The following is a 14,291-nucleotide window of genomic DNA, read 5'->3' on the forward strand; positions in this document are numbered from 1 at the left end:
TAAAATTGTTCAGTTTACTCTTTAATATATAATAACGAAAATATAGTTTGACTAAATGAATCATAAAAAATCCTAATTTATTTTAAATATGTCAAAATAAAAAGAAAAATAAAAAAGGAAATGGCCAAATAAAGATTGAAAATAAATTTTTAAGTCTCTATTGCCTCAGTAAATAATATCGTATCGTACGTAAATAAATATGATTTGATTTTTGGTAAAAATTATCGAACGAAAAGTAATCGCTGTAAAACGGACAAACCACATCATAGATTGACGGTGATAATTAAACATATTTTTGCGAAAAAAAGTAAATAAGTATGTTTACATAAGAAATATATGAAAAGTTTAAAAAATATCAAACGCGTAATGATGATGTTCTTTGTACCAACAGTAGCCACAGCAGCTATTGAAAAATTAGGGGTAGATTTGGTTATAGCGCACAAATTACGTGTGTGCAAATACTAGTGCAATCTTTATTATGGCTTAAACACTATAAGAATTCCTGGAAGAAAATACTAATAAATTAAGACTGCCTGACTCAGGATATCAATGCAAAATCTATATTCTTATAAATATTCAGTACACCAATGGGATATTTTGAAGCAATTTATTAGTACTACTTACATATGCCGACAACTAATGAAAGTCAGAACGATGTAGGCAAAGAAACAGATTTGTAGAACGTACGGTAAGTTGTAATTGTACTCCCAGTACAGAGAGAACCACTGATGTTCTCCTGTAAGCACGGCAAAAATTTTTTTTTTTTTTGATTAAATTATTTTATTAGTATTTAGTTTTTACGGAATACCTTTATTATCATGTAAGGTTTATTTTAATTTCAAAACTTATTATTTTAAACAAGTGATTTAATTTACGGGAAAAATATTATTTGGGGCTGGCAGCACTAACGTTGAGATGCTGCTATTGTAAAAACTTTACCGGGCAAGAAAATTAGCTGATTCTGGATAAAAACACATTTTTATTTATCATCGATATCAGTGTATTATATATAATAATTTACACAAAAATAGGCTACGATTATAGAAACTAACTTTCTCCTCAAATTTGAGGCTGTATGATATTATATCTTTGTCCTAACCAAAGACTACAAAATTTACCAAAAACGTATTTTGCCGCTCTATTTGGCTGATAAATTTGTTATACCATCTATAAACCTATAAATTATTATTTTATTAATTAGATGATACTTACATAACTAAAGTAAACAAATTATGGGTCTTTTGGAATTGTGTGAAAAGTATTTTAATACTTCAGATTTGTACGAAGTTCTGCAAATATCAGAAAATGCTTCTGAGAAAGATGGTACTTATTGTTGTTGTTATTTATTATGATATAAATAATAAAACTGAATATATTAATAGAAAATAGCATAACTCACTAAGGTAAATATAATGTAAATATTTTATTTAATATAAATATAAATTGATTTCAGTTAAAAAAGCTTACCATAAATTGTCATTAAAAGTTCATCCAGACAGAGTAAAAGATGATGAAAAATTAGATGCTACAGAAAAATTCAAAGTTCTTGGAGGGGTACATGCTATTTTAAGTGACAAAAACAAAAGGGAACTGTATGATGCCACTAAAAGTGTTGATGAAGATTATAATGTTTTGAAAGATAAAGATTGGACAGTGTACTGGAGATTACTTTTTAAGAAAATAACAGACGAAGACATCAAAGCGTACGAAAAAGAATATATTGGTAAGTAAAACTGGGAACCACTAGTAATAGGATATTTTCATTAAGACTAGTTAAAAGAAAAAAAATAATAGATATTTTATATTTGTTTAATATACCCAAAAATAAGTACTAGAAAGAACTTGGAGCTTAATTCATAAAACTGATCTAATGTAGATTGAAATATTTTTATTTGATATAAGGAAATTTTCTCACAATTTTGTGTCAACATTGAACATCAAGTCTATTCTAATTTATTTAAAGGTGTGAAAGTACCAGTCCGCCTCTGTTTCCTTTCACAGTATAACAAACACAGAATTTAATTTAATTTAATATGACGCAAGCTTCAAATCCAATTTCTATATGCTGCTATTTATACCTTAAACATAAAACCCTTATCACATGACTTTAAACTAGGGATTTATAAATTCAGGCAGATATTAAATTTAAAACTATAATCTTAAAGATTTACCATTCTTCTTTTTTACTGTTATTTGTTTTTTATAACTCATGTACATATATTTCTTTACATATATACACATCACTCACACTCTGATTAATGACAAAATATAATTAATATTTGTTATTACCTAATTATTTAATAAATATAAGTGCCTTCAGACACAAATAACAGTTAATTTATAGGAACCAATTAAGCATAATCGTATTATGTTCAGATTTCCACTTTATTTTTAACATCAAGTTTGAGTATTGGTTTGTTCTCTAGCACAAATATACTATTAGATATTTAAAAAACTCTCTTTTATTAAAGTGTACTATTATTGTAGGATCTGATGAAGAGAAGAATGATCTAAAGAATGCTTATCTAGCAGGGAAAGGTGATATGGATTATATTGTTGATCAAGTTCAATTTGCACGGTCAGAACATGAACCTAGAATTCGTGGCATTCTCACTGTAAGTACCATTAAATAATGAAGACTTGTTTTATAATTTATTTATTATAAAATTACAGAAAATAAATTGCCCCATCTATTCAGAGGCTGGCTTATAAGACTGCAGATACCAAAGACCTGGGTTTTCCCCATAAAAATCAAGATATTTCCCGTAAAGGAAATGTTTAGTAGCAACTTAAATAAACCCCACAATCAATAACAAATTAAGATTGATTTTTAAAATATTCATTTGTCATTTATATAATTGCTATGTAACCTCATTAATTATGTGTTTGTACAGAATAATTTTAAATAATAATAGCATAATAAATTTTCAGGAAATGATAGAATTGGGTGATATTCCAGCATTTAAAATATTCACACATGAACCAGCAAAGAAACGCCAGCGCCGTCACGCAAAAGAAAACCGTGAAGCTAAAGAGGCTGAAGAGCTTAAAAATTCACTTGGTCTTAATTCAGGTATGATTAAATTTAATTTTTGGGAATATGCTTAAACTACATATTACTATGACACATCAGATTATACTTTACTACCATGCTATATTATGATTATGTTATTTTATCATTTGAAAAGTTGGTTAAAATTTTAATGAGCAATATGAAATAAATATTGGACAACATCACATACATTACTCTGATTCCAAATTAAGTAGCAAAAGCACTTATATTATGGAAAATCGGAAGTAACGACGATACCACAAACACCCAGACCCAAGACAACATAGACATAGTAAAAGTAATGAACTTTTTCTACATCGAATCGGCCGGGAATCGAACCCGGGACCGTTGACTGACGTACCCAATGAAGACCGGTGTACACACTACTCGTCCACGGAGGTCGTGAATATGAATCATGTTTTTCATGACTTGTGATGTCAGGAATCAGAATCTTTATTTGATCGAAAAGGAAATACCTGATTTTGGCAACTATTTCGATTATTATAGTTACTTCACAGACTAAGAAGTCGGTTTGCATACCATTTTAATGATTGTTTGCATATGGTAGTACCATGCTGCATGGGTGGGCCAACATGGCTACCACTCTCACTAAAAATTATGTAAAATGGTAACTATGCTGTTTCCCCACTGATATGATGGTCGTATAGAATTTTATTTCCCTTTGAGGTTTCCTTCGCGATCTCAACTTACCCGACAACGTCTAACATACTATTTAACAATACAAGGCTCAGGGTATCTTAGTACTAGTTTTCATTAGTAAGTATTCAACGCAAAGCGTTTCGAACTATCGGCGATGAAGCCTTTTCGGAGAATAATCTGTTTGATAAATCTGCTACCGCATTTTGCACGGGATATATTTAGAAGAATTATTGTTTGGATTAATCCCGGCTGCTAAATTTCACGTTTGGACATCGCGCCAAAATTCGAAGTTCCATCCCGTACCTTTATGTCTCGCAAAACCGCTAAATCAGCGTTCGTAACTATACTATTTGCGAACCTTTAAAAAAAAGAGCCTTTAAAAGATACATTTCTTAAAGGCCTACGCACTTCCAAGCACTTGTTGCAAAATGACCATTGGCGGAGGTAATTATTTTCCATCATGTGAGCCTCATATGCCTACATAATAAATGTCCCTTTTATTGATTTTCGAAATGCATACCCTCTACTTAGTAAATAAATAAATATTGTACAATAAGTCTGCGCGAACGTGTCGGTTAATTGGTAATTTTTTACCTTTTATTTGATGGTTAGGCAGTCTGATAAGGAAAATATTGTGTTTATCATTTAGTAAATTTATCAACATATGTATTTGTAAAATATATTACAATAAACAATAACGCACTAATAATCTTAAAAATTACAAATAAAATACGTAGTTAGAGGTCGCAGCGCAAGCGCCACATGCAAGTAGTATGGAGAAGTTTAAATTGCAAGTTGGCACGGGTTATTGTTAATAAAACGAGTTCAAGTTTATTTTTAGGCAATATTGGGTTATTACGAAAGTTTTAAGAAGGTATGCGTAATAATATATCGAAGTTGAATTTTAAGGGTCTGTCTAATATATAAAACCTTATCCTGTCAAGTATGGAACCTGAACACTAGTGAATATATTTGTTAATAAAGATCTATTGTGAATGATTACTTACTCAATTTTGTTTAATAATAATTAGTAACAAGAAAAATCTTTATTGTATATCAATATTTTGCTTTTCTTTTGAGATTTGGCAATAAGTAGAACTGTATTTATCTTTTTTTTTTTCATTCTAATGTTAAGACTCTTTTAAACTTTCCATATTTTAATTCACATAATGCTTAAAATGTTCATTCAGCTTTGTATAGAAGTAATACCTTAAGTAACAATAATATCAATAAGCACTTGAAATTATTAAACTGTATTTCACTCATTGTTTTTCTTGATTATTTCAGGAGAAAACAGCCTAGAACTTATGATAAAACAAAAACAAGGAGCCCGGCTTAAACAAATGGATTCTTTGATTAATGATTTAGCAGCTAAGTATGGGGGAAAATCAAAGGCAACAAAACGGAAAGCCTCTTCTAAAACGGAATCAACCAAAAATAAGAAAAAGAAATAATAAAATAGAAGATAATATGTAATAAATTTATTTTACAGTTATTAGTACATTTATACTTCAAAATTTGCGAATAAAAAGTTTGTAGTTCTAATATTTATCACAATCTGCTCTTTTTTATTATCAACCTCAATAATTTATTACCATTTCGAAACATTGTAAAAATTTTCAGCATATATGAACATAGACACTGCAAATTAAGGCAGACATCTTGTCAATCATAAACAAAAACCATTCTTATTCTTCCTCCATAGCTACTTGAGTTTCTATTTCAGTGTAAAAAGGACCCTGTTCCACATATTTTTGGAGCCTTGTTAAAATATTTTCATCAAATACTGTAGAATGTGACAAGCGTTTAATTATTTCATATTTTATTTCTTTTGATTCTTTTGTGAAATTAACAGACCGATCAAGAAGGTACTCAATGAAACCTGGAATAAACATATTTGTGAAAATATTAAGGAAATCAAAATACATTTTTAATATGTAACCTAAAGTACCTGCTGTTCTTGCTACTAATTCTTCACCCCAGTGATGTTGACAAACAGCATTGAGTAAAGTTAAAGCAGACAATGTTATGTCTGGAAATGGATTTTTACAATTTTCAAACAATACATCCATTGCAGCTGGTTGGTTGCTAAGACTTCTAAACCATTCCCGAGTCATTAAGGTTACCCTATTGTCAATAGGATCACCTTTTGTTTTTGGATCTTTATCTATACCAATAAGGTTAGCTATACATTGCAATGAACGAATTTTTATTTCTGTAGGACTATTTTTAATGTTTTGTCCTAGTTTTTCAACAATTTGTGTATACTTGCTTCCTAAAAACAAATTAAACATATTACAACATGGTTATGTATATATTCCATTACAATTTGGTTTCATCATAATTTATACCTAATGCCATTAGGCACATCTTGCCCTCTATTGTGGTTCCTATGAAGCCTAGTGTGTCTAGAGCTACAGGTAATATTGTGGCATCTTCAGAGTCCAAAGCATCAAAAAGAGATTCTAATAAAACAGGATATTTCTGAAATATCTCATTTGGATAAAAGTGTGCAATGGATCCAAAAAACTTCATATAACCTACAAAAAATAAACAATATATGAGATAATTACAAGCATATTGATTCATTTAAGTTTTTACAAAAATGTTACCTGGTATTAAAAGACCCCCAAAAGGATTTTGGTGAGAGCCTTTTACTAACTCTGATATCTTCAATAACATTCCTTGTTTTATGAGATAATTAATTCCATGTGGTTTAATTGCCAATTGTGATAACAGTTCAAGAATATTCAATTGATAAAGTATATCATCTGACTGAAGTTCATTTGCCATAAAATCAATGTATCCTTGGTATATGCACAGATTGAATAGATCATAAGATTTTGAAGAGATATTGATTATTACCTGTAAAAGATTATATATGTACATGTTGGATATTTGTTTAGAAATTGATTAACAGATAGTTTCACAGCTAATGAACACTAACCAATAGAAGAATAAACCGACACTGTCAGTCAATACTGGCAGTGTCGGTTTATTCTTCTTATGTAAAATATTTAAACATATTTTACATACTACAATCTAATAAGTTTTGAATTTAAAAGTACTGATCATATGTAATACATGATTACATAAAGTGAGAAAGTTCTGTAGTCAAACTTCTATCACTCCTAATTTTTTTTAATATGTCACAAGTAAATTTATACTATGATCCGATTTTAAGGTACAATTAAATTCGAGAAATTTAAATTGGTGCACAAGTAATTAAAAGTATTTATACATATAGAAAAGACCAACTCAAACATTTTACTAATTTCTGATTTTTTTTTTGTGTTTTAATTCAACTAATTTGAAAATATTGTTTATATAAATGAGTACCTCATAAGCATTACATTTGCTACTGCTATTACTTTCCAAAGCTATCTTCATTTCTTCCAATACTTTAGGATAAGCTTCAGCTGGTAGATTAGAAGTTATTAAAACTGCTTTATTAGAAATTCCTACATCTTGATCACAGACCATTTGTGCTGTGGCCACATATAAGTCAATATATTTTGGCAAGGGCAATAAGATTGCATCATTTGTCAATGTTTTATAGACCTGAAATTAATACAAAATAGTTATTTTAAGTATTTGATAAATGGCAATGATTTTTTTAGGAATATTACACTTACCTCATCAATGGCCATTCTTCGGACACATTCATTATCATGTCGTAACAAGTACATAATATAACTAATGTATATTTTAATGACATCTCCAGGTTCGAATTTTTCGAAACATATTTTTAGTACTTCACAAGTCAATTCTATTTGAATCCTAAAATTAAATACTTAAAATATTCTCTAATAATGATAATAAGATGAATTCTCTATCAGCTTATCTTCTTTTTTTTAAAGATATGATATGATGTATGAGAAATATTGTAGGAATACCTCAAATTAATTAAGGAAGTAAATACTCATATTCCTATTTACCCTCCTTTAAGCTCATCGCTTGTATTAGGAGTGGGGACAATAGCCCAAGAGGTCAGGATTGATCTGGTGACTTTTTATGTTGCTAGGGGGCCATTTACATTGTAACCATTGAGCTATTAACACTTAGGATTACCTAACTGCTATTGACTCAAGTAATTAATCATGATTTTATGTTAAGAATATAAAGTGGGTGGAACTAACTCTTAGTATGAAAAAGGGAGATGTAAGTCTCAAATAAACCATTTAACTTCAGTAAGTAAATATATAGTTAACACTTAATGAAAAAAGTTTGTTAAAATGCATTAGACTTACTTATCCGAAGAATTTAAACATTGAAGAATTTTGGAAATTCCACTACTTTGAATTATTTCTATGACTTCGGAAGCTGGTTTGTAAGTTAGCATCAGCCTTAATTCCTTTAAAGCCGAAGGTCTGCGTTCTTCTGTTTTAAGGTCTTCTATATGATTCTCATAATCTTTAAGTGACATTGTTAGTATTTAATAAATATTCAGTAGAATAAGCCAGTAGTAACTGCCTTACTATCCAGTCTAAGTTTCTTTACAACAATATATATGATCAAACAAGTTTTTAATATTAATATTCTTGTAAATATTTTCAATCATACTCATCAAATTTCGATTTTGACAATTTGAATTATGGTGTTGTAGTGTAAAAATGTTGCCGTAGTAGAAACTAAAAATTATTTATTTTTTGTAGCTAAATTAACTGCCAACTACGCTTTAACGTGCGATTAATTTTTTTTTTCGTGAAAATATTAAAATTATCTGTTAAGTTGGCGTTTACATGATAAATAAACTTTCGTTTGATTTTCAGAAAACCAGTTATTATGCAAATATAATATTTATAAAAAAAAATCTATTAAAATGAAAAAAGTATAAAAGAAGGGCCAATATAAGCTAAACCTTTTTATTTGATATAATGTTGTTTTTTAACAATAATTAGGAATTAAAGTAACTTGAAATGGAACGCATTTCAAAAGTCGAACGTCAGTCGAAACGTCAGCGTTCAATGACGTCACTCCTGCTATAACTACTTATTTGAGGTTATAGTTGTAAAAAAAGTGAATATTGTAAAGAAAACGCAATTAGCATATTTCGAATAAAAATTGTTGGGTTTGTCAAAGCAGACTCCAGATTCCTCTTTTCAGCTTGAAACCATTTTTTTCTCACTTTTGTGTCAGAAGGTACACTCAAAATACATTTATTTGAAACCTTTGTTGAAGTAGATGAACACATAGGCACAAAACAGACATCAATACGGCTTTTTCGGAATATCGAGTAGTCCTTTTTAAATTACAAAAAAGTATCTCAAAAGTCGAGAAAAAATGCATAAATATAAAAGCCAGTGAGGACAAGTATGATCAATGGGCCAGTGACAGAATTCATACAAAATATAGATCCGTTTTCGCGCGAAAATTTAAATTGACATTTTGAAACCGCTTTTTTTTGCAATAAATTAGTGTTTTAGATTTTGAATATTATTGTGGTCTATTCTATATGATGTTCTTTAAAATAAACACAAAAATAAAAATATTGCATCTTCTCTATTCAAACCTCTGCAAAGTTCCCTTTTACTTTACCATCATTTCAAAGTTAATCATTTTGAATCAATAGTGTTTTTGACCGTAAGTTGCTGCTTGTATTTATTTAATATCTTAGATAGTGATATAGGATTTAGGTAATTAATGAAAAAATTTGTTTTTTTGACCATTGATAATTGACAAAAATTAAAACAGAAAAACAATAAATTTTCTTAGATATATTTATAAAATAAACTACAAATATTAACAATGATTAAACAAAAGATTTTTTGGCTCGCCAATCTAAAAATTCATCAATTTCAGCTTCATTGTCAGACTCATTATCATCCCCTTCATCTAATAAATCTACATCTTGTATCTTCTTTTTAGTTTCTTCTTTTTTCAACTCAAGATCCAAGACTCTGTACAATAAAAAAATAAATTAGTTGTATGCTTTTGTTTAACAAACATTATCTATGTTTGTAGGTTTCATTTATGTGGACTACTTTATAATACCTTGACCAATTACGAATTTGTTCGTCTATTTCATCAATTTGTCTTTCTGCAGTTGCTTCTTCTTGTTCACCAGCAATTATTTCCGCAGAAGTTGATGTCTCTTCTTTTATTTCTTTTTGAAATTTCTCCCATTCTTCTTCGACTGGATCTTTGTATTCTATATTTCGTGCCTGCAAGACATATATTTTAAAATTGAATATGGTTTTTCTAAGTTGCGACTTTCGACTTCAGCCTAAAAAACGTACGTAACGTGATACTCTCACCTCTCCTCTACTCAATATATTATTAATTAAGAAGTTCTTGACAAGGACAATATTTTGTGGCGAACTTCACTCAATGTGCTGCTGATAATTTAATCACACTAATATATATTTTATAATTTAAGTTGCTATTCTTTGAGTTTTAAAAATTCATCATATGTGAGGTTAAAACAGAAGCCTAAGCCGAAACTGCCGCCGAAACTTGATTTTTTTGCCGAAACCGAACTTTCGGTCAGACACTAATTAATACTAATGCTGCTTATGAGGAATATAAATTCGTTAAGATAAAGTACTCTCTGGAAATTCACCATTCTCTTTTGGTTACCAAAATACTTAAAAAATAATATTTATGTTGGGTACAATGGGATAACTTTTTGTACGTAGCTATTCTATACAATAGAAGTAAAATAAATGAGTATTTAGTTTAGATGAAACAAGGGACTAAAGAGACGAATACTTCGTTTACATACTTGATTCTGAAACGAGCGGCGAGCTGAATGTGTAAATGCGGCTTTAAACAGTATTACAATTATTTTGACGTATCTCTGTTTATATTCTGTTAATTGACATTGACATTTGACAGTATTAAAGTTATGTTGAGTCAAAATAACCAATTATTTTTGACGTCTCCCTAATGATATTCTACTTAGCTGACCTGAGAGTAAAAAGTTAAAATTATATTGTAATTTAATATATCACATTACAAATTCCAGTTCTTATTAGTAAAAAATTAAAATTTCTTCTAGAAAGTTCCAACGATAATTAATTCGATATTTTCGGATTGCGGTTTACGTGAAGTGCATTAATTTGATCAATAAAAAGTATGTAATTTCCAAAAATATCGTGCCATGATGTTGAATCTTCTTAAAAGACAAATTGTTATGAAACATTCTTACTTTTCACAGTTTTCTAAATATTCAAAAATGGATAGAACCAAAATTTTTAATTTATTGCTACCAAGCATACCACCTTTAGATGGAACACATCATAAAGGTCAAGCGGGAAGAATAGGCATTGTTGGTGGTTCTCTAGAGTATACTGGGGCTCCTTACTTTTCTGGCATGGCTGCTTTGAAAGTAAGTTGATTTAAACAAAAAACAAGTTTTTTGTTTTGTCATCGACAGTTATAAATTTGCTTAAATAAGAAGTGGAAATAATTTATTTCTATTAATAAATTATGTATTTTGTTACAGGTAGGTGCAGATTTGGTGCATATTTTCTGTACAAATTCAGCAGCTACAGTTATAAAGTCGTATAGCCCAGAATTGATTGTTCACCCTTTATTAGATAAAGTTGATGCTATCAAAGAGATATCTCCATGGCTTGAACGGCTGCATGTCATAGTTATTGGTCCAGGATTAGGTCGCGATCCAAAGACATTTGATGTGGTCTCAGATCTAATCAAATTAATAAGTGTGAAGCAAATACCATTGATTATTGATGCAGATGGATTGTTTCTAATAACTGAAAACCCAGACTTGATTAGAAATTTTACTTCACCCATTATTTTAACTCCTAATAAAATTGAGTTTGAGAGACTAAGCTGTAAATTGAATGGCTTAACAGGTTTACAAGGGTTTAATAAAAATGTGACACTTTTGAGAAAAGGTGCAACTGATGAATTCTATTGCTGTAACCCTGATTTAGAATGGAAAATCAACGAAGCAGGATCTGGCAGAAGATGTGGAGGTCAAGGTGATCTTCTTTCAGGGTCAATAGCAACATTTTTGCATTGGACTATAGCTTCTCGAGAGAACATTAATGTGGAAATACCAGTTGACAAAATGTTATTAGCTACATCTCTCTCATGTTTTGCAGCATCTTTATTGATAAGGAAATGCAATGCGAAAGCTTTTCAAGTAAAAGGTAGGAGCATGTTAGCGACAGACATGGTGGAATACATTCATGAAGCTTTCACGGAACTATATGGACAATAATACTATTTATACAAATATATCACAATGTTACTGGTAACTGGGAGCTTTTTTGATATTTATATGGGTTCTATTGTTAGCTGCTATATAAAATCATCATATATACAGGGCATTTATTTTTATTCAAAGATGTTATTATATACTTATTGTGTATGTATGTATATTTAAGTGTTTCCTTAAACCAAAATTAATACATAATAGCTTAACAAACATTATAGGGCTATATTTAAGTTAATAGTGCACAAAGATCCAGTTTATATAGTCTGTAATAAATTCTAAAGTTAGTATATTATTATTTATGGGTTTCATATATACATGTCATATGTATGTAAGAGGAAACACTCATTTTGTGTTTGTGTGTGACACATTGCATCATGAAAAGCAAAGGATTTTTCTGAAATCTACAAAAATTGTATACAGGAATCTCTCTTTCCAGTAGTTTTTTTAAATATGTTTACCTAAGCTTTGGATAATAAATAATACTTGAATATTTAAAAAAACTTATAAGGTCTACAGCAGTAAGGTATTCAAAATCAATTTTTCTTTTGAAGATTAGAGATAACATAACAGTACATATTTTGTTTTCATAATTAATTTTGTAAAATTTATCTTCTCAACAAAAATGTTCTTACCATCTCACTACTGTGCTATGTATAATATATTAATTTATTTGTTATCAGTCCTGATTCAGGCATTTGAAGAGTAATTTTTTTTTTTTTTTAATTATTTGTGTTGTATTTAATAAATCAGATATTCTTATATTACTGTGTTGTTATTGAGTATGAAATTAAAGAATGTTAATATTATTAAAGGTACTATGTAAATTGGTCTCATTGGTCACTAATTATATAGTATGTTTTAAAATATTGTAGTTGTTCCCAGGCAGCAATATTGTTACCATTTAACTAAAATTAAATATAAAAGTAAATAAAAATGTAACCTTTGCATCCAATATTGGATCATCAAAAAACCCCTCAGGAATAGGTTGAGGATTCAATGAGATTGTTTCTGTCTCCTCAATCTTGTTTTCAACTGTTGCTTCTGAAGATTCAACTAGAAATCAAATAATTGGGCAATTAGATATCAATAAAAAATAAAATCTACAAAGTATTTTTACTACTACAAAGTAATTTAGATTTAATTAAACTTATGACAAAATGTAGCAATTACCTTTGTGAGAAGTCAGGTTTTTACTTTTTCTTATAATCTTTTCATCATGATGAATAAGAATCGTAGGCATTTTATGTTCCGGAGTTTGTACAACACTGGGCATTTTTTGGTTGCTATTCTTTAAAATACCCTTAGGCTTTTTTTCTTGTGGGGCATCTGTTTGAAGACCACCAGGTCTTTTGTTTTTAATTTTATCATCAGTAAAATTATTAGTTAATTCCTTTAGTTTCTTAGCTTGTTCTACGTTTCCCTTGTGTTGTTTACTGTTTAGATGTATTTGCCATACATTCTCTGAGCGTACAATCGACGAACACAAAATACACATTAATTGTCCAGCATTATTGTACTTCGCAAGTGGATTGTTTATTAGAACTGGTTTCTTATCTTTATTTTTACGTTCTGCCATCAAACGTCGCATTTCTGCTTGAGCCTTCTTCTTCTCAACTTGCATTCGAAGTGCCATTATACTAATAATTAAAATTATTTACTTACATAAAAACGTATTAATAAAATGCTACTACAACTTTTACAATTCTTATAACTGCTATGTTGTTATTATAGACACATTTAAAAATAATTGTAAAGGAAATAGATTCATTTGAGCTTTGACAATAACTTGTGACAATTGACAAAATCAAAAGCAGAAACTAAAAGCAGAATATGTATAAAAACTCTGTCATTTATGATCAAATTTACGTCAGTTTCTTTTTAAATTTTGCTATGAGTCGTACCTCTTTAGAAAGAGCAAAGGTATTGCACCATACAGCTTTTAAAAAAAAAGTGAAACAACATTAACATAATAAGCGATGAAGAAGTAACAATTTAAGTACTATTAGGAAATTTATTTACATAAGAGTTATTAACATTAACATCTTAACTATATACATATAAGAATTTCAAATAGGTGCAGTTTCTGGCCAACCCTCCTTTTACTAGCGGAGGCAATAAGACGAGTTGTTATACTTTTAATAAAGCTTTTAGCACTTCTCCAATATCCATTATACAAATGGTTCAACAACAAAAGGGACAAAATTATACTTTGGAATAAACCGAGATGGCCCAGTGGTTACAACGCGTGCATCTTAACCGATGATTGTGGGTTCAAACCCAGGCAAGGATAACTGAATATTCATGTGTTTCATTTGTGTTTAAAATTCATGTCATGCTCGGCGGCGAAGGAAAACGTCACGAGGAAAACTGCATGTGTCTAATTTCTTAGAA

The 14,291-nt window shown here is 29.4% G+C and overlaps 4 protein-coding genes across 5 annotated transcripts; 2 read left to right on the plus strand and 2 right to left on the minus strand.

The window, feature by feature from the left end:
• The first annotated feature begins 1,099 nt into the window (after positions 1–1,099).
• LOC124532207 (dnaJ homolog subfamily C member 9) lies at positions 1,100–5,269 on the plus strand. The gene is made up of 5 exons (XM_047106957.1): positions 1,100–1,323; positions 1,454–1,723; positions 2,488–2,615; positions 2,932–3,073; positions 5,000–5,269. The coding sequence occupies exons 1-5, from the start codon at positions 1,233–1,235 to the stop codon at positions 5,164–5,166; spliced, it is 798 nt and encodes a 265-aa protein (XP_046962913.1). The 5' UTR covers positions 1,100–1,232; the 3' UTR covers positions 5,167–5,269.
• A 44-nt stretch (positions 5,270–5,313) lies between these two features.
• On the minus strand, positions 5,314–8,308 carry LOC124532203 (26S proteasome non-ATPase regulatory subunit 5). Its single transcript, XM_047106953.1, has 7 exons — positions 7,963–8,308; positions 7,348–7,492; positions 7,052–7,273; positions 6,325–6,577; positions 6,064–6,252; positions 5,664–5,987; positions 5,314–5,594 (listed from the first exon to the last, which is right to left on the minus strand). The coding sequence occupies exons 1-7, from the start codon at positions 8,136–8,138 to the stop codon at positions 5,401–5,403; spliced, it is 1,503 nt and encodes a 500-aa protein (XP_046962909.1). The 5' UTR covers positions 8,139–8,308; the 3' UTR covers positions 5,314–5,400.
• A 1,106-nt stretch (positions 8,309–9,414) lies between these two features.
• On the minus strand, positions 9,415–13,742 carry LOC124532206 (zinc finger protein 830). The gene is made up of 4 exons (XM_047106956.1): positions 13,071–13,742; positions 12,841–12,953; positions 9,707–9,876; positions 9,415–9,612 (listed from the first exon to the last, which is right to left on the minus strand). Exons 1-4 carry the CDS (start codon positions 13,531–13,533, stop codon positions 9,465–9,467), a joined length of 894 nt encoding a protein of 297 aa, XP_046962912.1. The 5' UTR covers positions 13,534–13,742; the 3' UTR covers positions 9,415–9,464.
• Positions 10,555–12,317, plus strand: LOC124532205 (ATP-dependent (S)-NAD(P)H-hydrate dehydratase). 2 transcript variants are annotated; one of them, XM_047106955.1, is made up of 3 exons: positions 10,555–10,787; positions 10,872–11,042; positions 11,160–12,317. In XM_047106955.1, the coding sequence occupies exons 2-3, from the start codon at positions 10,890–10,892 to the stop codon at positions 11,901–11,903; spliced, it is 897 nt and encodes a 298-aa protein (XP_046962911.1). In that variant the 5' UTR covers positions 10,555–10,787; positions 10,872–10,889; the 3' UTR covers positions 11,904–12,317. The 2 variants fall into 2 exon arrangements, with proteins under 2 accessions (XP_046962911.1, XP_046962910.1); XM_047106954.1 differs by having other exon boundaries at positions 10,555–11,042.
• Positions 13,743–14,291: the final 549 nt, after the last annotated feature.

Source organism: Vanessa cardui, chromosome 9 (assembly GCF_905220365.1).
Source record: "Vanessa cardui chromosome 9, ilVanCard2.1, whole genome shotgun sequence".
NCBI classification, from domain to species: Eukaryota; Metazoa; Arthropoda; class Insecta; order Lepidoptera; family Nymphalidae; genus Vanessa; species Vanessa cardui.

Coding starts and splice junctions, on each gene's coding strand:
- LOC124532207 (XM_047106957.1), top strand. CDS start 1,233: ATGGGTCTTTTGGAATTGTGTGAAAAGTATTTTAATACTTCAGATTTG. Junction 1,724..2,487: donor GTACGAAAAAGAATATATTG/GTAAGTAAAACT, acceptor CTATTATTGTAG/GATCTGATGAAGAGAAGAAT. Junction 2,616..2,931: donor GAATTCGTGGCATTCTCACT/GTAAGTACCATT, acceptor ATAAATTTTCAG/GAAATGATAGAATTGGGTGA.
- LOC124532206 (XM_047106956.1), bottom strand. CDS start 13,533: ATGGCACTTCGAATGCAAGTTGAGAAGAAGAAGGCTCAAGCAGAAATG. Junction 9,877..12,840: donor ATCCAATATTGGATGCAAAG/GTTACATTTTTA, acceptor TATGTCTTGCAG/GCACGAAATATAGAATACAA. Junction 9,613..9,706: donor CAAATTCGTAATTGGTCAAG/GTATTATAAAGT, acceptor TTTATTGTACAG/AGTCTTGGATCTTGAGTTGA.
- LOC124532203 (XM_047106953.1), bottom strand. CDS start 8,138: ATGTCACTTAAAGATTATGAGAATCATATAGAAGACCTTAAAACAGAA. Junction 6,253..6,324: donor TGGGGGTCTTTTAATACCAG/GTAACATTTTTG, acceptor TATTTTTTGTAG/GTTATATGAAGTTTTTTGGA. Junction 5,595..5,663: donor ATTAGTAGCAAGAACAGCAG/GTACTTTAGGTT, acceptor TGTTTATTCCAG/GTTTCATTGAGTACCTTCTT.
- LOC124532205 (XM_047106954.1), top strand. CDS start 10,815: ATGATGTTGAATCTTCTTAAAAGACAAATTGTTATGAAACATTCTTAC. Junction 11,043..11,159: donor CTGGCATGGCTGCTTTGAAA/GTAAGTTGATTT, acceptor ATTTTGTTACAG/GTAGGTGCAGATTTGGTGCA.